This window comes from Typopeltis vanoorti, chromosome 4, assembly GCF_054136105.1.
Source record: "Typopeltis vanoorti isolate ZY-2024b chromosome 4, IOZ_Tvanoo_1.0, whole genome shotgun sequence".
Classification (NCBI taxonomy): Eukaryota; Metazoa; Arthropoda; class Arachnida; order Uropygi; family Thelyphonidae; genus Typopeltis; species Typopeltis vanoorti.
Genome location: NC_143552.1, coordinates 70517995 through 70537777, shown reverse-complemented (window position 1 = coordinate 70537777; position 19783 = coordinate 70517995). Strand labels below are relative to the sequence as shown.

Genomic DNA, 19783 nt, shown 5'->3' with positions numbered 1-19783 from the left:
TAAACCTTTCTTTTATGATTGTTCTTACTGAGGATTCCTGTAGATCGAACTTCTTTGCTAGCTCACAAATTTTCATTCCACCTTCAAAATCCTTAATAATGTTGAGTTTTGTTTCCAAAGTAAATGTTTTTCTTTTCTTGCTAGCTATAGAAGAATCGGACTTTCTTCTTTTGGATGACATTATTATTTTTTATGTGATAAAATTTTTATCAAGAACATAACATTAAACAATCGCAAGACTCTAAAAATCGTGTATGAATGGAGACCGTGCGAAACACGTCAGTACTTGTTCACAGCATGTGCGACACTGGCAAATGTGGCCGGCGCCTGAAAGATACGACTAGTGGTGAGGCATGAAGCGGGACGGGAATATGTACATATAAGAAACCGCGTAACTCCGGATTCGCGTAAGTTGGGGTATGACTGTATATGAAAAAGTTTTCTTGACTACAACCAAATTTAGGCATAAATTTATTGCCAGCATACTAATAAATTATATTACACAAAAAATGTGTTATAAATTTTGTATGAATTAAATTGCAACATGTTTTGGCAAAGGTTACAAATTTCCTAAGTATGTAGTTAAAGAATTAATGTACAGTGCTTACAGAAAACTATACGGAGAGATTTCAGTATGGAATATGTCCCAAACTGCAATACAGCTCTTGCTGTTATAACCAAAAATCTGTCATTATGCTCTGTGGTGGAGCAAGGATGACCTCTTAGTAAACATCTGGAACACATTCCATTAGTTTGAAACACTGCCCATGAATATAACACTATGTAAGATTCCAAACTCTCTGGCAATATCAGTAATTCTGCAGCATTCAAGCTTTCCAATAATTCTTCCCCACATGAAATCATCTAGATCAAAGCTTCTTAAACTGTGGATCGCGACTCCATATGGAGTCGCCTAACTGAATGGTGGAGTCATGAAAAATTTGGCAACATTAAAAGGTTTCTGAATGCGTAATGAATCCGAGGTGTTTCTGACAGCACTCGCCCATGTTGCATCGCGTGACTTCACTGCAGCCCTGGTTCTGAACACACAACATGCATGCTTTGCACTGCTCATGTAACACCAATGAACGCTGCCAGAAACAACTCAGCTCAGATTGGAGACTATTGTATGTTATGAATTAGTGTATTTTACTATACATACAAAGTTTTCTGCTCTTACAGAAACATAATGGTTTAATTACAGAAAATAAAGACTTTTAATATTTTCCTCCATTAAACACCATCATTCATACTGTCATAACCAAAAAAAAAAAATTTTTTCAGTTATGGATAAGTGGCTAAATTTAGACAGAAGAGGTCAAAATACTGATGACAATGCAGCAGAGTCTGTTACCAGGTTGTAGTACATCTAAATTGACAAGAAAAAGAAAATATATCAAATCATTTTTCAATATGGATTTACTTCTAATAATCATGATGATGTGGAAAAACCTTTTTGCTTAATTCGTAATGAAGTTTTGGCTACGGAGAGCATGAAACCAGCTAAACTAAAACAACATCTTAATACCAAGCAAGCATCCGTACTGCAATAAACCAAAGAAATATTTTGAACTACTTTTAAAATCTTCAAATAAAGAAAAACAATGTTTTGAGAAATTTGTTACTGTCAATGAAAAGTATTTACTTGCATCTTACGAAACTACTTATTTAATTGCAAAAATTAAAACGCCCTACGTGATAGGAGAAGATCTCCTGTTACCTGCTGCTATTAAAATGTCAGAAATAGTTCATGGGGAAAAGTATGAGGATGAAATTCATAAAATTCCTTTATCAAATGATACTGTTTCCAAAAGAATTTCTGAAATTAGTAATGGCCGATTCCAGCAGCTTATTACCAGGCTTATGTAAGAGATGTTTATGAAGGAAACATACATGAGGAATTATTGTTTTGTCGCCCTTTGGAAGTGCACACATGATGAGCGAGAATGTTGGATTTGTAGCAAAAGTTAAAGCTGGTGGAAATGAACATATCACTTTCATCCGCTGCATGATCCATTGGGAGGCACTCGTAGCCAAAAAAATATCACCAGAGTTAGATGTTGTGCTGCATGATACTATCAAAATCATTAAAAGCCATGCCCTTAACAGTTGTTTGTTTTCAAACTTTTGCACGGCTTTTAATGACTGAGTGACATGGACTCTGATTATTATTATTCATGACACCTCCAAGGAGTCCGAAGACTCATTGCCGGAGGACACCCACTGTACAACCCTCCGTCTCCACCACTACTGAACCTCTACTACCAGTCAATTAAATCAGCACTACCACCCACCACCACAAGTATTTTTTTTTCTGTAAATTGCGTGTGTTCTGAAGGGCCGATTTGTCTGTATGCGAGATGAAAAACCCGAGTTTCTGGGAGAAAAAACACTGCTAACTCACTTTAATTGAAAAAGTCTATATAAAGATTCCTCCCGTCACGACGGGAATTGAACTCGGACCTTTTCCAATTCCAAAAAATGTACCGTACAAAAGCTTATTAGTCACAAATAGTTGTTACATGCAGAGGTAAGGTGGTTCTCAAAAGGGCGAAGTTTAAACAGATTATTGAAATTGAAAGATGAAGTTTTTATATTTTTGACTGAGCAGAAATCTGATTTTGTTAATTTTTTTTCATAATGACTTATGGCTTTCAAAACTGTTATTTGTTGGATATTTTCAAAAAACTCAATGATTTAAACATGTCGCTTCAAGAAAAAATTGTAACATATTTATGTTAAAAGATAAAATTGAAACTTTTACTAAAAAGGTAACATATTGGAAGAATAGGGTGAAAAATGGTTCTTTAGAAATGTTTACAGCTACAGATGATTTTATAATTGAAAATAACCTTCCCAAAGATTTAATTGTGTTAAATTGTAATTTCTATTGTTAAATCGCCAGTTTAATCTTATTATACATTAATTTACTGTTTCTTGAATCTATCCTTTTGCTTACTTAAAACCTTATACAATCTAAATCCTACCAGCTGCTCTATTGTTATGTCGCTGCTTTCTCTATATTATATCTTGTTCTACCTCTATAATAACTCTCCTTCTAATCTACTGTCGTGCCCTTAAAATATTAATTCAGATCTATCTCCTTTTCGGATATTGGCAAAATTTATATTTTGCTGCGCCAGCCAATATCCTATAACAGAAAAGACTCTTGTTCAGGGAAATATTTCTAAATTCTAAAGGGATACACACAGTTATTTTATCTCACGCTAGCGCTGTGCAGATTCAGTTAGCAGTTGTGGACCGAATCTCACTTAAGCAATTATATCTAAATTCCTTCCCACCAAAAAGGTTCTATTTCATAAGTGGTGGTTTGAATTCGTAATCAGGCATAAACTCAGGTATAAGGTACAAAACATGTTTATTGGAAAAACATAAAACATTTACAGTTATGTAAGTTTAAATACTCAATGAATCAAAATTCACTCTAAGTTAAGGGTTATACTAAATCACAATGAATCTAAGTTAAATCCTTCAATTATGAAAGGATAAGATTAAGTTTAAGCATAATACTACTACTATATAATTCCTTTCACAAGTTATTCACAGAACACGCATTGAACACTTTCATTAATACTCTATCAATAATATCTTAATTCTAAATTTCATTTAAGCAAGTCTAGCCATTCACAAATTACTGCCTATTAACAACTCCTCTTTGTTCCACAAGGGCTTAATTAATTCAGTCAAATTCTCACTAAAAGTTCTCTACTAGTGTCCTTTAGTTACAGTGCACACAAATCTCTTGTTCTTCTAAACGAATTTTAACATAGAACGAAAACTCTTACATTACCGGATCTTTTCAGATTTCATGCCGCCATCTCATGTAGGTCTGAATTACCTTACTGCATATTCTTTGGCTGTCTTTGCGCCTGGCAATGTACTACGCTTTTTCTTCTAATTGTGTCCGACTGTTGTGTGCTGTCTACCGCTCCGCAGGAAACTTTCTCTAATGGGACATTCTGCTGAGGCTCAATTCCACATAGGCTGTCATATCGCGATCAGCTCAGCTTGAAAATCTTCAAGCATTCTCAAGAAAAGAACCTGCCATCCGTCATTACCGTAGTCGACCTACCGCTCTCTCTCACGAATCCTCTGACAAACCCCCTAAAACTCGAATCCGGCACCCGAAGATCAAAAGGTCAAAAAGCCTCCTAAAACAGCATGCTTCGTCCTTTATTCGCCCTATTCGGGCGCCCTCTATTCGATGTCGTTTTCACCCACGAACCCCATCGTTCATGCCCTTTGGGTGATCCTACACTCTCCCTAACCTGTCAGGTTACATTATTCTAGGTAGCTGCTCTGACGTCATTTTTTCCGCGTAGGTATAGCCTCCATTGCTACGCTCGACTCGTACAGATTATACGCGATTATTCCGGATTACTACTTATAATTTTTCTCAGAATTTTCGCAATGTACTAGACAGCTTACTTGGGAATTACAAATAACTTAACAATAACTCTCACTATATGGCACACATGGACTGCACATTATTACATAACATAAAATAATACTTCATAATTATTAGCTGATGTGTAGCTATCTCCTTAATTAATAGTAGTTATCATGTTAAATCCTGAATAAAGAATTTACTTGTAAAGCTCTCCATTCAGGATCTAACAATTGTAAGAGTTATAATTGATTATCTGAAGTGCCTGGAGACACAGTTTCCGAAATACTTCCCTTCAAATTTTGATTCTAAAAAACTAAGTTGGGTTCATAAACTTCAATTGAAATCAAAAACGTCAGTCATCTGCCATTAAAAGTTCAAGAAGAATTTGCCGAGTTATCAAGAGAGACAAGTTTAAAATTTGAGTTTCCTAAAAAATTGTTAAATGAATTTTGCTTGAGATTAGGACAGAATTTCCAACAATTTCTGAAATGGCCCTAAACATACTCCAGCCATTTTGTACTAGATATTGCTGTGAAGCAGCATTGACAATTATAAAATCAAAATATCAATTAACTCTGAAAAACATTGAAGATGCTCTACGTCCTGCAGTATCAAATATTCAGCCAAGATTTAATTCCTTGTGTAAAAATAAAAATATGCAAATTTGCTTTCATCTTAATAAATGATAAAATTATATGTTTACCAAAGAATTGTTTTAAAATAAATTTCTTTATGATTTGTTATCAGTAAATGTTTGATTTATATACCTATATACCCGGGGTCGCATAAAAAAATTTTTCAGGTGAAAAGGGATCGCAAGTGGAAAAAGTTTAAGAAGCCCTGATCTAGATGATATCTTTGAGACATTACGAGACATCCAAGTTTGTAACTTTATTCCTTCATGAAAAGAGCTTCCTTCAAACACAATTCGCTTAGTGTTTTGCCTTTTATTCTGTTGAGTGCTATCACATAACCCTTTTGTACATGATTCAAAAATTTGAATGTGTGCATGCTTTCTACTTCAAGTCGTCAGTTATACAAATTGCAATAAGCTGATTCATCTGAATTTGTGGCTGTAATCTTCAGAAATAGTGTTCAACCTTAGGTTTTGGACACTAGTGTAGAATAAATTATATGGATACAAAGCATATATTTTTGATGTATTTGATCCATGTATCTGGTTGATCGGATAAATCATCAACACTTCTCTTCATTAACTATATAGACTGCTTGATACTGATGTAATATTCAGGGTTGTATATTTGTGATTTTTTTTAAACTTGAAGCATCCAATGATTCACCACCTTCAAAAGAAAGTCATTTCAAACAGGTACCACCCTATGAGAAAAAAAATCTAGCTCTCATTCCTTTCTTGACTGCATTCATTCACAACAGATGCTCTCTCTCTCTCTCTCTTTCCCCCTTACATAAAAAAATAAAATAAAATATAAAAAAAAACATTTACTGATATCCTGTGTGATCCTTTCAGAAGTCTGTACATCTTTATCATATCACCCGTCTTTCTTCTGTTTACTAGCATCTGCAGTATATAAATTTCCAATTTGACCTCATAATTTACACTCTGCACTTCTGATATAATCTTTTACACTCTTCTTTGAAAACCATTAGGCTAGATTTGTGCACAGTAGTCCAGGTGAGACCATATTGAGGCCTTGTAAAGAGGCAAAATGACTTCTTTATCCATATCAGTATTCTTTTTAGCATTGCAATTATCCTCTGAGTTGTATTTGCAATCTTTGCTATATGGCCCCATAATAAAAATAGATATAGAGATAGTAAATAAATTATGTTGAAACTAAGTTAATTGGTTTAATTTGTATTGAGTCATATCGTATAATAATCAGCATTTGAGATCTTAACTTTATTGATAGGAAAATATGTTGGTATCAGGTAAGCAGGGAGAAACAAACATTTGTTAATTTCATTAATGGATTTCTATAATAAATTAACTTTCCAGAAAGATGATAAAAAATGCATAATTTGAAAAGAATTGATTTATTCAGTATATTCCAAACCTATAGGTTTGGTAACTTCACTGCCTATTTCCTACTACCATGCTGTGTGGCTCCACCACACAACAGGGTAGTAGGACACATATTTCCCATGTTGCAGAGTGTGATAATAAATCTTGCTCAGTACAGCAAGATTTATTAGAAATCCTAACACATCAGATGATGTATTAAACATTTTACCAGAGGAAGAGATGGGCACTGGCTGTCCATACTTCCCAAAATCAACTGACAAAGGTAAGTTCTTTCCTTCATGCTTACACGATGATCAGAATGGTGTGACCCCTGGTGGGAAAAATTATTTTGCCACGCAAAGTAACTGGAACATAGTGCGTGGACAAAGAGAGAGAGAGAGAGAGCAGCACTACATACCACATACTACGTTCCAGTTGCTTCATGTGGCAAAATTTTTACCTACAAAAAGAAGGTACAGCCACAGGCTCACAACTATCTCCCCCAATTGCTAACTTTTATATGGAAGCTTTTAAGCAATGTGAGCACTTTAAAACCTACAGTTTGGCTTAGATATGTTGATAATGTTTTCATTATCTAACCACATGGCCGCCAAACATTAAACACATTCCATAGCCACCTGAACAAACAACATGAGTGCATACAATTTACTATTGAAAATCAGAACTTGCTTCCTTTCCTGGATACACTGGTCACACATTTTCCCTCAGGCCTAACCTTCACTGTTTACCGCAAGCCTACACATATCAGCTAAACATGCTAACTCATATCACTACCCTTCGCAAAAATTTGGAGTCATTAACTCTCAAAAACAGAGCTATAACAATTTGTTCTAATGAACAAGCTCTTAAACAAGAATTAAAAATTATTAGCAGTACATTTATAAATAATGGCTATAGCAAAAATACTATTAATAAAGTTCTTCATAAAATTTCATCAAAAAATAATATAGATTACAGTAAAACCATAGCTATCCCATACATTAAAGGGTTATCAGAAAAAATTAATAGAATTCTACACCATTATAATCTTAATGCCACTTTTAAACCACCTTTAAAACTAAAAAACATATTCAACTCCTCTAAGGATCCTCTCTCTCTCTCCCTCCCCCATTGGCACACCCTGAAATTTTTGCACCTGTAACTCCCCTTATATTGGGGAGACTGGATGTACAATCCCTATCTGTAAAAAAGAACACAAATGACACATTAAATTTAACAATTTTGGAGAAGCAGGCCTCTCAGATCACGCTCTTAACACCCTACACCAAACTGATTGGAAAAGTACTTATTCTTTATATCATACAAAAACCTGGTATGAACGGAAATTTAAAGAAGCCTGTGAAATTTTGATTAATCACCCTAATCTTAATAATAATGGTGGCATAACAATCCCAAAAGTTTGGATAGCACACATTCAGCCCACTTACTTTTCCAGCAAACCCTGATTTTAGGACTAAGCAATTTTTCAGCTTTTATTGGCCACTGCCCATACTGGTTTTTTGTAATTTATATGTATACTTATATAAGTAATTTTTTGTGAACATGTTGCTCTCCAGCTTAATTTAATTTAGTAACCTAATAGATAATAATAACAGGACTCTAGCTTTGGTGTAGTAAGGTTTTTTTTTCTTTCACCAGAGGTCTTATATATGTGTGTGTGTATACTCCACATGGTGACTTTAATGTGAAGGTCAAAACATCGAGTGTTTATGTTAAACTAAAGTTCTACTCTAATGTGGTAGTTGTTTCCATGATTTTCATGATGAAAAAAAGTAAGCTTTTCAGAAATTGGACAAGTTTAAAGCCAAGTAAATTCTTTCAGTGGAACAATTGTGGATTCCACCTAAATATCGATGATATAGAGGTTCTCCTGCAGAAACACAAAATAATCTGTAGGAAGCATATTGAAAACCCCAGTGAGGGCTCCACCTTAAAACATTCACTGTTATTCATAACACAGAACCAGAGATGATTCTGCTCATGGTGGAGTGGGCAACCATATTACTTTTCAATATGTTCATGATATTACTGGGTTCTGAGTTAAATGAGATTGATCCTGATAACCATATGTTGCAACTGCCTCAGCCCATACTTCTCATCGATGACTTTAATGGACACAACACTGTGAGGCAGTGCCAACATGGATGGATGAGGCCATATTATTGAGCATATGCATGACTATAATGACTTCTCCCTTCTCAATAATGGACTCAGTATCTTCCTGCATGTGCCTACCCACTCATATTCTACAATACATTTAACAACTGCAGCTCTGTTGTTCTTCTTCCACTGCTTGTGTGGGATGCCGAAGAGAGCATATATAGAAGCAGTCATTTTACATGTGATTAGCACTGTTTTCACAGGAACCATATTCTCCTGCAGGGATGTCCATTTGGAAAATTGATTTGGTTGACTGGAATACTTTTATCATCTTGCAAATTTTGATTGACTGCTGATAGGTGTTTGATTGATGACTGAAGCAGTCAATCAAACCTATCAATGCAGCAGTGATATACATAAACAGATTATATTGTTCAGTCAGTAGCAGCTATACTTTCAAATACGTCATATTGATTTACACTATATCCAAAGCATTGGTACAACTCTGAGTGCTAGGCAGCAGAAAAGATCAAGACAGAGAGAGAGAGCATGGAGTACATTTTGTAGATATCTTACCACATCACATTAGGTGTCAGAATCAAAAACAATCTTGAATCCCATTTACATCATCATCTGTTAAATAAACAATCAGGAAAAACTACAGGATAAAATCTGGAAATGAGGGGTGTATATATATAGAGAGAGAGAGAGAGAACTTTTATATTTCCCCTCCCCACACACACACGCGAAAGGCCAAAGAGCCTACGTGCTATCTGTCTACTTTGGAACATAATGGATGCTTGCTGAACCCAAAACCATTAGACACTTGTGGAGAAAATTTTAATAGAATCTCAGCAACAGCTTCATATTTTCCTTAATCTTTAATATTCTAAGAACAACAAGAGAAACAGTGACTAAACCTTTCTATAAATGGGCTGGCATACAATCAGACATTCATCAAAAAAAAATGTCTCTTGTATGCTTTTGCCAAAAACTTGCTCTTAATCCAGACCCTAAATTAAGAATAATTTGTCCAATTGATTAGAATTAGATAGAATTAAAATATACAAACACATTTGATCATAATTGCTATCTATGTGTGGATACATCATCGCTTAATATCTTTTACATTTTTTTTTTCATGTTATTTATTTATCTATTTATTATTACCTTGTGTACTGCATAACCTCTGGAATGGCATAATATGACTTGTTACCAGTAAATCGCAACAATCTAATGAATCATCTTTCTTCATATATATTCCGTGAACCAGAGCAATTGGGACTTGCAGATCATGCTATTACCACCAGACACCAAAGTTCTTGGTGTCTGGTGGTAATAGCATGATCTGGAAAAAAGTTAGTGTTCTTCATAAAAGTAATATCTTGGGAATGTTTTTACAGGGTGGCCTATAAGTCATGGTACATGCCCTAGAAGGGGCTTGTCTTTGTGAATCAACTGCATAAGTTTTTTTTTTAATATCACCATATTTTTTTTTATTAGCTGTGAAAAAATGCCATCACATAATTGAATTCCATTTTCAGCTTCACAAAGAGAGTTGTGAGACCTTGCTACATTAACTGAATCTAAATAGAAACAATGAACGTAAAGGAAATATTTTTTCTTCACAAATTCCAGAGCTGACTTAAAATTAATTATTATTGGTTTATTTATTTTTTATTTATTATTAAATCTTGTTAGTTATTCTTATCAGAACCTTAATATGATTAGACCATGATACTTTACATCAGGGGGTTGGCATGTGGCTCAAACATGCATTTTTGGCAGCCCATAAAAAGTTGACCATGCTTACATGGCAAGTGGCCCATATGTTGAATTATTTAAATAATATATTTTATAATATGAATAATAAATTAAAAATAATTTGATACCGATACTTTGTGACATTGCCCTGCAAACTGGCGCGAGTCAACTGTGTCAGTCATCATGAGTGGGGATAACAAAAGCGACTTCATCCGACGACAACCAAGATTTTGGTGCACTTTTGCAGGCGCATTCCCTGGTCCGTCTTATATATTTATTAAAAATAATTTCAAAAATGGGTTCAAGAAAACGTAAAATTTCAGATGAATGGAATAGCAAGTACTTCTTTATTGAAAATAGGGGGGGTAAGTCCCTTTGTCTTATTTGACATAAAAGTGTTGCTGTTATGAAAGAATATAATATCAGACTTCATTGCGAGAATGAACATGAAAGCCAATACAAGGGTTTGAACTATGAACTTAGAAAAAAATCATTAATAAATTAGAAGCTTCTTTGATTGCTCAGCAAAACATATTCAAGATGCAAAGTATTCATAATGAATCAGTTGAGTATAAGGACATTACAGAACTATCTGATAAAAAATGTATTATGTCTCTTGCATTTATGGTAGATATTACAACGTATCTTAATGAACTTAATTTGAACCTGCAGGGCCAAGGTAAATTACTAGCAGAGCTCTTTTCTGACATAAAAGCTTTTGAAGGTAAACTATGTCTGTTGAAGAAAATCTACATCATTATATATGTTGCAAATCTGCATCTACAGTTGGATGACAAACACAAAAGGAAACTTTTGTTGGTATCGTTGAAGATTTACAAACGGAATTTTCAACAAGATTTGTGGATTTTCATAAAAACAGCATCGAAATGCGATTATTTTTGAACCCTTTTAATGTTGACATTGATGACGTACCAAACCAACTACAGATGGAAATTTTGGAATTATAACACAATGAAACATTAAAGAACACATTTTCGTTAGAAAATATCCAAAAATTTTATCGATGCTTACCAAAAAAATTTGAAGGATTAATTAGTATTGCAAAGAAGATGATAGTTGCATTTCAAAGCACATACATTTGCGAACAAGCATTTTCTGCCATGAGTTTTAGAAAAAATAAATTTTCTTCTCGACTGACTGATGAAAATTTGCATGCTTCGATTCGCAAATATATGTGCTTCGAAATAAAGTATAGATATAGATAATCTGGCTAAGGGAAAACAATCGCAAAAGTCACATTAAGCAGGGAGACACACATATTGTGATGCATAAACTCTATTACTTTGTTTTTACGTGATAATAATTTTCATTGAGTTTCATTTTCATGCTTGTTTCATATCTCATATTTTAAATATTTCTGTGTTTTTTTAAGATTGATATAATAAAAATTGATAACTTAAGTTACTTAAATATAAAGAGCCAATAGGCTTCATTTCGGCGATTGGCTCTTTATATTTAAATAACTTAATGGGGCACACCTTTTTTGATTTTTCTGATGAAGCCTCAATAAAGGCTGAAACCGGTCTGGGTAGTGACCTCCCACCATAATGTAATAACAGCATACATTTCCTAGGAAATGTTGTTTACATTATGGAAAATACCAAGAATAGCAATCAGAACTTTACCACCTTTGCTGCGAGTTGTACGTACTAGGACTACTTGCATTAGCTCATGCTAGTAATCGCTGATACTTTTATAGTTTGTTATACTATATTCGGCATGAAACTCTCTGATTCCAATCTTTGAGTTTCTTATTCGGTTTTAAAACAATGTGGGATTTAATATCCCCTTAATTTAGATAACTTAAGTATTTTTTTTTCACTCACTGTTTTCTCTTAATTAAACGCTTGTGGCCCGATTATTAAAAATAAAAGTTGAATGTGGCCCATGTGCCTGTAAATGTTGCTGACCCCTACTTTACATCATGTATATATATTTTGCACATGTTGTTGAATATAATCAGTTTCTGTTCTTGTTTAATTTGAAAAGTATACTGCAGATGCTCTTGATAGGGCAAAAATTTTATACTAATAAAAATATATAAGTTAAATTTATTTTATGTCGTTTATTAACTGGAATTGAATGATGACTAATATAAGAGAGTAAGAATTATAATATTAATAGATCATTTAGAATTTGCTACTTTGCAGGAGGAAACCCCCACAAAAGCATATGAACGTAGCAGAGAAAGAAGAGCAGAAAGAGAAGAAAAAAAACAGTATCCTTTTTTCCCACCCTCTCCTCTATAAACGTTTAAATATTGTTCAGTGTTGATGTTAAGCAATTTGCAGTAATTTACAATCTTTTGATTTTGGATAAAATAACAAATTTATTGGTTCAAAAAATTCTGTGTTTTGAGAGTTGCAGATATTATTATTTGAGTGTTTCAACATAGACTACAAGGTGATGAAAGAAAGAACCTGACTTCTCCTGCACTCATCTCCTCCATACACCACTCTTTGATATCTGCTCATCACCTTCTAATCACAATTACCAGATTCATATCCATCCCCATTTGCTCCAGAATCCTGTCAAATGCCTTTGGAAAATCAAGTAGTATTACTGAGCAGCCATTTACCTTATCCAACTCACTTTATTATAAAAAGTAAGAAAATTGCTAAGGCAAGACCCTCTGCAAAACCATGTTGTCCCTTATAAAGTATCATATTCCTATCCATTCAATTCTGAATTATTTTACCTTAACCACCAACCAATGCTGATTGACCTATAATTTGCTACTTCTTTCTTAGAGCCACCTCAGTAGGACTATTTTCCCTTCTTTCCATGCCACTGGCACATCTGTCCTAATACCGAGGCTTAAAAACAGCTTGGTCAGAAGAGCTGATAATTCCCTTATGCATTCTCAGTCAATGTCACATTCAGCCTTGCAACATCACCACCTAGATGGTATGCTCTTGTAAAATGATCATTCAGTAATTCAGATTTTTGGATGAAACTACATTCTCTTTCAAGGATGGCAAAGTAGAAAATTGACCACTGACTAGAAATCTTTCACCTCTTGCAAAATTTAATCCTGAGACAGACAGACAGCAAAACATCTATCAGAAAAACACAGTGATATATGTAACAGATTATACTGTCAAGGCAGTAGAACTGCAGTTTCAAAAACACTATCATGATTTGTACTCTCTTAGAAACCATGGTGGAATGGAACCCTTCGTGCCAAAGAGTTAAAAAGGATCAACCAAAGCATAGGAGATATTTTGGAAATAATCTTCAAATCTAATAGTTTTAAAACATGCTCAGAGCAAAGCATATTACATTAGATTCAGAGTCAAAAACAATTCTGGATCAAATTTACATGTCAGTCATAGTTGTTTGGGATTTATGGCTTGAAGCAACTCAGGATGCAAGGCTAGTGTATTATGTCTATTAATTGCAGGTGCTCATATGACTGGTTTGTCTGTATTGCGGGATGAAAAACCTCAGTTTCAAGGAGTAAAAACCCTGCCACTTCTGTATGAGACCAGCTCTCTCACCTTCAGTTGAAGAGTCCTAATAAGATCAATCATAAAACTAATGCATAAGTAGTATCAGAGAAAATTTGGAAAATGAAGGGTAGATATAAAACACACTACATGTACATCTACAAACATAATGAATGTGTTAATTGTTGAATCCAAAGCAATTATAGACACTTAACGGAAAGCTTTGATAAAATCTCAGCAACATTATATCCTCCTGAATTTTTGTTATTGAAAGAACAACTTAACTTCTCTAAAAATGGATAAAAGCCATACTTTCAGCCATTTATTAACGTGGAATTAAAAAAAGCACTTTTGCTCTCCAATGCCAGTGCTGTAAGATCTGATGAGCATTTTATCATATAATGGAAAAACATCTTCCACCTTCTTCCATGAATCTTCTCTTCCTTTTGCTATGCAGTCCAGATTCATAGTGTAAGACAATTGTCATTGCCTTTCAAAAGCCAGAAAAAGATCCAAAACTTGCAAACAGGTATTGTTCCTGCTGCTCTGACCTGGAGAAAATGGTTAATACCTGCTCTTTCTATGTCATCTAGAACAGTGCTTCCCAAACTTCTGGATGTCAGGGCCCCCCCTTGAAAAAAAATCGTAATAGAGAGAGAGATATTATTATAATATTTATTGTGTTTATATTCAATACAAAACATACACAGCGAATATTGCAAAAATCAAATGCATATATTACATTTTTTGCCTCTTACCGTTAGGTTCTGAAGACGATGCAGGCTGTTCTGGTAAAATATGAAATACTGTCCTTTTTTTTTTTTTTTTTTTTTTTTTTTTTTTTTTTTTTTTTTTTTTTGAGTCTGTTTCTGCTTCTGATTGTTCGCGGGATTTTTTTTTTTTAATTTTTATCAGCCACTTATCCATCTCAGGGTTAAATTTTTCAACATAGAATAGATCAAATAATATCACCACTTACCGATACTGGCACACCACAGACTGATAACATGAAATTAGTGAATATTACCTGAATAAGGGAATCCCCGGACCAGGAACATTTTCCTCTTTTGTGACTTTTCTCCCTTTACGGTAATTAAGCCTAACGCGAAACAGACAACAAAAGCAGGTTATTAAAACGTGTATATGATTGGTGCGGTATTAACAAAAGATCGTGCAACCGAAAGATAAAAGCATAGCTGACAATTGAGTTGAAATTTGAAATGCTAACTCTCTTCAACCGAATTCCATATGTGAAACTGCCATAACATTCATTATATGTATATATATTACTTAGTTTTAACACTTTTACGAATTTTAACACGTTCGGTTGAATTTTATTGCTGCCTTGGGAAATCGAACTCGCACACATCTAATTAATGACAATAGTTTTTAGTTAGATACTGTGTTTGCCCATGCAACATATGGTTTTGTTTCAGTCTATATAGCATAGTTTCTGTATGAGGGGACATGTGATTCATTAATAGTGCGTTTTTATCCCAGTTGTCTCTAATTGCACTATTTGTTGAGAAATATATTACACAGACTCCTCATACCTTATTCACTGTCATAATAAAAGTACTTGTTTTTATTTCCTCTGCAGTATAGTGGCGGTTAAGGAGGGCGTGTTGTTTACCACTGCAAGCGAGTTACTATCTCCCCACATGAACTTGTTTAAGCCTTTTTTCATGCGTGAAGTATATGCGAAATTTTTATTGGTAACAGAAAACTAGCTCGGATGACAGTGATAATATAAAACGAGTTTTGATATGTATGTAGAGTCAATATCAACAGTCCCTGATTACAAACGCATGATGAAAGGGACAGGAAGATTTGGAGCTTCCCTGGAGAGCATTCGAAGTAAATACAATTAACCACTGCTTTGAAATGAAACATATGAATAAGCAATATTTACTAATATTCATTAAGCGCCGAAATACGCAGGAAGCAAAGTTTGTGAACCAATGTGTGAATTTTTCCATTAAAATATAAAAAATAACAAAAAAGAAATAATAAATAATAAAAGTTAAATACCTTTCTTTTAAAATAAAAAAAATCTACTTAGTCTTAAAACATTTTAAATTTGTTTTCATTATTTCACGGTCCCCCCTCAACAAAACCTACGGCCCCAAGGGGGCTGCTGCCCACAGTTTGGGAAGCACTGATCTAGAAAGCAATGTTTAAATTTAAAAAAAAAATTGTCATCTAAAACTTGAAGGGTAGATATAAAACACACTGTGTCTTTCACACACTGGTCTACATTGGACATTTCATCTGTTTAAGAACATTGGTCAGAAATACATTCCTGAAGTGGAAATATGTTTTTTTTTTCTTCGACATGAAAAACTAATGACACAGCCTGGACATATTAAAAGACCTTTAAAATCTAGGTCTCGGGGGACATGTCCCTCTTTATGTCAGTTCAATAAAGCAGTTAGTGAACATATACGATAGCTTTTTAGTAATGGGGTAATGTTTTCAGCAGGAAAAAAGTGTGGCACTTTGGTTGAAAACACAACCTTCATCCAAACACAGCAAAGCAAAGATGAGACAAGCTATTATCCTGGTAACTGTAGAAGCCAAGCTCTTGGGATTTGTTTTTGACAAAAAACTTAACATTCCTTGCAAATCTATCCTCTACAGAATGGGGGGTGCTGATTGATTTCTTTGCTTTTCCTTTATTATGCACTTGTTCATTCAAAGCTTGATTAAGAATCACAAGTATGTGCTTCTGCAAGCGAGAAAGTATGTATCTTCAGCAGTTGGATCTTTTCACCAGCAAAGTATACGAATAACTACTGGTGCATTTTGTGCACCACCCATTCAGAGCCTTTATGTCAAAGTAAAAGAACTTGCTCTACCACTTCAATGGAAACAGTTGTCAATAAACTATGCTCTAAAAATAATCTTTGTATAAGCATCCTACTTCGGGAGGTTCTATATTACATACATCAGACTACTATTTGCCCATTTTTTGTGCACATGTGAAAGAGATTATACAAGTTCCTGTCATAAATATAGACAGCATAACTAAACTAAATATGATAGTATTTCCCCATGGGAGGTTTGTATTTCATAATCGGTCTACCTGCATCTGTTTAATGTGCACAGAGCAGGATAGTTTTCTTACCTGTCTATACTAGTGGTTCACAACCTCGAGACATTTGACAGCTGTGCTGATGTTTCAAGTCAAATTCCACTTAAATGCAGTAACTATACTGCCAAATCTCATTATTACACATAAAAAAAAAAAAAAAAAACCAGGACTCTTCTACGTGGCCAGAACAGGCCACTCTAAGCCTAAATTCTTCAAGAGCATGATGATGAATAATCATCAGATTATCAAGTATTGATTATCAAGTATTGATTCTTGGTTAATTCTGAAATTGATTATTAATTTTAACCCTCTCATGCACATGTTCACTGTGGTGGACGATTACTATTGGTTTACTTCACAGCTCTATGTTTTTTAACCTCTGATGCATTTTATCTACTACAGTGGACAGGATTGAAAATTGGATTGAATGTATAAAAAAAACTGAAATAAAATTTACAGTGTTTTCTTACATCCTAAAAATACTCAAATTATTTATTTAATCACCATTTCAGAAATTCGTGCATGAGAGGGTTAAGTTTTATTAATACTTTCCTTTTTATTGAATATTGTTTGTATTAATAATTAGAAAAGGAAAAAAAAAAGTATTAAAATGGATTGAGTTGAATCTTTATTAAACTAGGAAATTACACATAATATAGATTTACTTTATTATTTGTACACCAAGTTATCAAAAACTTGACGTATAAACTATAATAGAGTTAAATTGTTTTTGATTTTTGCATTAAAATATTTCATTAAATTGAAACTTATTTTACAATTTTTTCCTCCTTTGGAGAAATTATTTCTTTAATGCTTCACAGTCATCGCAGTTCTTGCGGATCTAGTTCATCTGCAGCTTCCTTGAAGAAAAGATCATGAGCATATTTTATACTAGAAGATACATATTGCATATTGACACAAAACAGGACTGATGGATGAATATAGGAGGGAGAAACAGAGAGCTTTAAACATCTGCTCCAAAGTGATTCACCGGTTCATTAAGTTAACCAACATTCGCCTGTTTATAAACAGGAACTGGAATGAAATCACTACCTCCCATGACTGATGATGATGATGGTGGTGCAAGTTCGTGTTTTGATGTTGGAGTATTAAAAATGTTGCATCTAAACTCTAACTTATGTTTACTCCACATGTGAAAGTGAATGTAAATTATATTCATACGTATGTTATTTTGTATTTCTTGACAAACACCAAAGGCAGTTTTTATTGCCTACAGGATTTTTTTTTATTTTGTGGGGAAATAAAACAGCAGACTATAGTTAAAAATTTGTACTGCACTGTGTGTGGTGTGTGTGTGTGTGTGTATGAACACTTCTGATACTAAAATATACTGAAGTTAAGGATGGGTTCTTTTGGCTTGTTGCTGGTCACGCAAGAATTTCACAACTTGAGGTGACCGTAGTAATGCCTGTAAGAACATAAAAAAAAAATATGACTGTCAACTTAAAAATAAATGCAATGCACATACACACACACAGTGATAGCATAAACTGAATGCATAATTTCTATGTAAAATTAGAAAGTTCTCATTAATTATTTATAAAAAAACACATGCACATTGAAAGAATGATATTTGCATAACACACATATATATACAGTGAATATCAAGGCATTCAGATGCAGATCTCTTTGCATCAAGAATTTTCTATGGGGAAAAACACTTCTGCAATAATGTTTTGTACAGTGTGCACATTACTGAATTTAGTTCAAGGCACAAATGCATTATTCATTGTCATTTTTTAATCAGTTTTTAAACCTATGTAAGCATTTTTTTTTTAAATTGTGTGTTCATTCATCCATTTATTTAAGTGCAGGAATTTCTTGTACCATGTGTCTTGTTAAAGTTCAAAATAAAATTTATATTTTCGTATATGCATTGAATTTCCTTTCACATAACCAAAGTTGTATTTTATTTTACCACAAAAAAAAAAAAAAAAAAAAATTCCAGTTTACAGATTGCATACCTTGTCAATCCTATATCCAAATGCTATTCACCAGCCACATCACCCCTTTTAAGGCAATCTTTAACCACCTTACCGACCATTATGGATCAAATACACATCCATCATATATTTCAATGTAATATAAAGGGTATTACAATTTCAATATGCACTTCGCATCCATGGTAACTTAGACGTATATATATATATATATATGTGTCCTGTCTGGTAGCGTGGTAAATAAGTACAGTATAACATATTTCCATTAAACTTCCAAAGGACTTTAGGCACCTATTTAACAGAGATCTCCCCCCCCCCCCAAAAAAAAAAAAATCTCAAGTGCATGCCTAAACAAATTTAAATCTTTATGAACTGTTGCAAAAAGAGTTTTCCCCATTTTTTTGGCTGGTAGAAAGGTGTGTAAGTATAAAATCAAATCTATTCATTTTCTGGCTTCTGCACTATCATACAATAAACTGAAAAACCTATCGTGTTAATTTCTCAGCTTACTTCCACTGTTTTCATAGAATTAAAAAGAGAAATGCTTTGTTGTATACTGAATTCTACTTACTAAATGATAGCATATTAATACAATTGAGTAAATAAGTAAATTTTAAAAATTAAACTACTAAATTGCAGAAGTTTCCTTAGGAAACTTCTGCTTGCATTACTGATATATGTTCAAAATATATTATAGAGTCATTTCTGTTCAAATTCTAATACTTCTCAACATAAATTTTAAAAATTGATGTTAAAAAAAATGGTGAGTTATGTTGATAGCCAGTCTTCTGACTGTCCTTTCATAATGTTTTTTTGTGTACGTCCCATCTGCAAAAGGTTGTAAACCTATCATGCATTAACACCCTGGGTTTGTTAAGGGTTAGATAATCATCAATCTTTTTAAGTCACACTACTACTTTAGGAATCCAATAAATTTAAAACTTTCATCATTGTATATAATCCCCTCTCTCTCTCTAT

At 33.6% G+C, this 19783-nt stretch overlaps 2 protein-coding genes across 4 annotated transcripts in view; one reads left to right on the top strand and one right to left on the bottom strand.

Moving 5' to 3' along the window:
* tho2 (THO complex subunit 2-like protein) overlaps positions 1–18735 on the top strand; it is a 779097-nt gene extending 760362 nt beyond the window's left edge. The window contains exons 39-40 of the mRNA XM_090391861.1: positions 12452–12519; positions 17666–18735. Of these exons, the coding sequence (XP_090247987.1) occupies positions 12452–12519; positions 17666–17723 (126 nt within the window). The 3' untranslated portion in view covers positions 17724–18735. The remainder of the gene's footprint in view (positions 1–12451; positions 12520–17665) is intronic.
* Positions 17457–19783, bottom strand: part of LOC150107398 (uncharacterized) — a 65764-nt gene continuing 63437 nt past the window's right edge. For all 3 annotated transcript variants that reach the window (XR_016548242.1, XM_090391864.1, XM_090391863.1), the window contains one exon: positions 17457–18273. Coding sequence is in view for 2 of the 3 variants with exons in the window: in XM_090391864.1 (XP_090247990.1) it covers positions 18202–18273 (72 nt within the window). In the remaining variant the exon portion in view is untranslated. The remainder of the gene's footprint in view (positions 18274–19783) is intronic.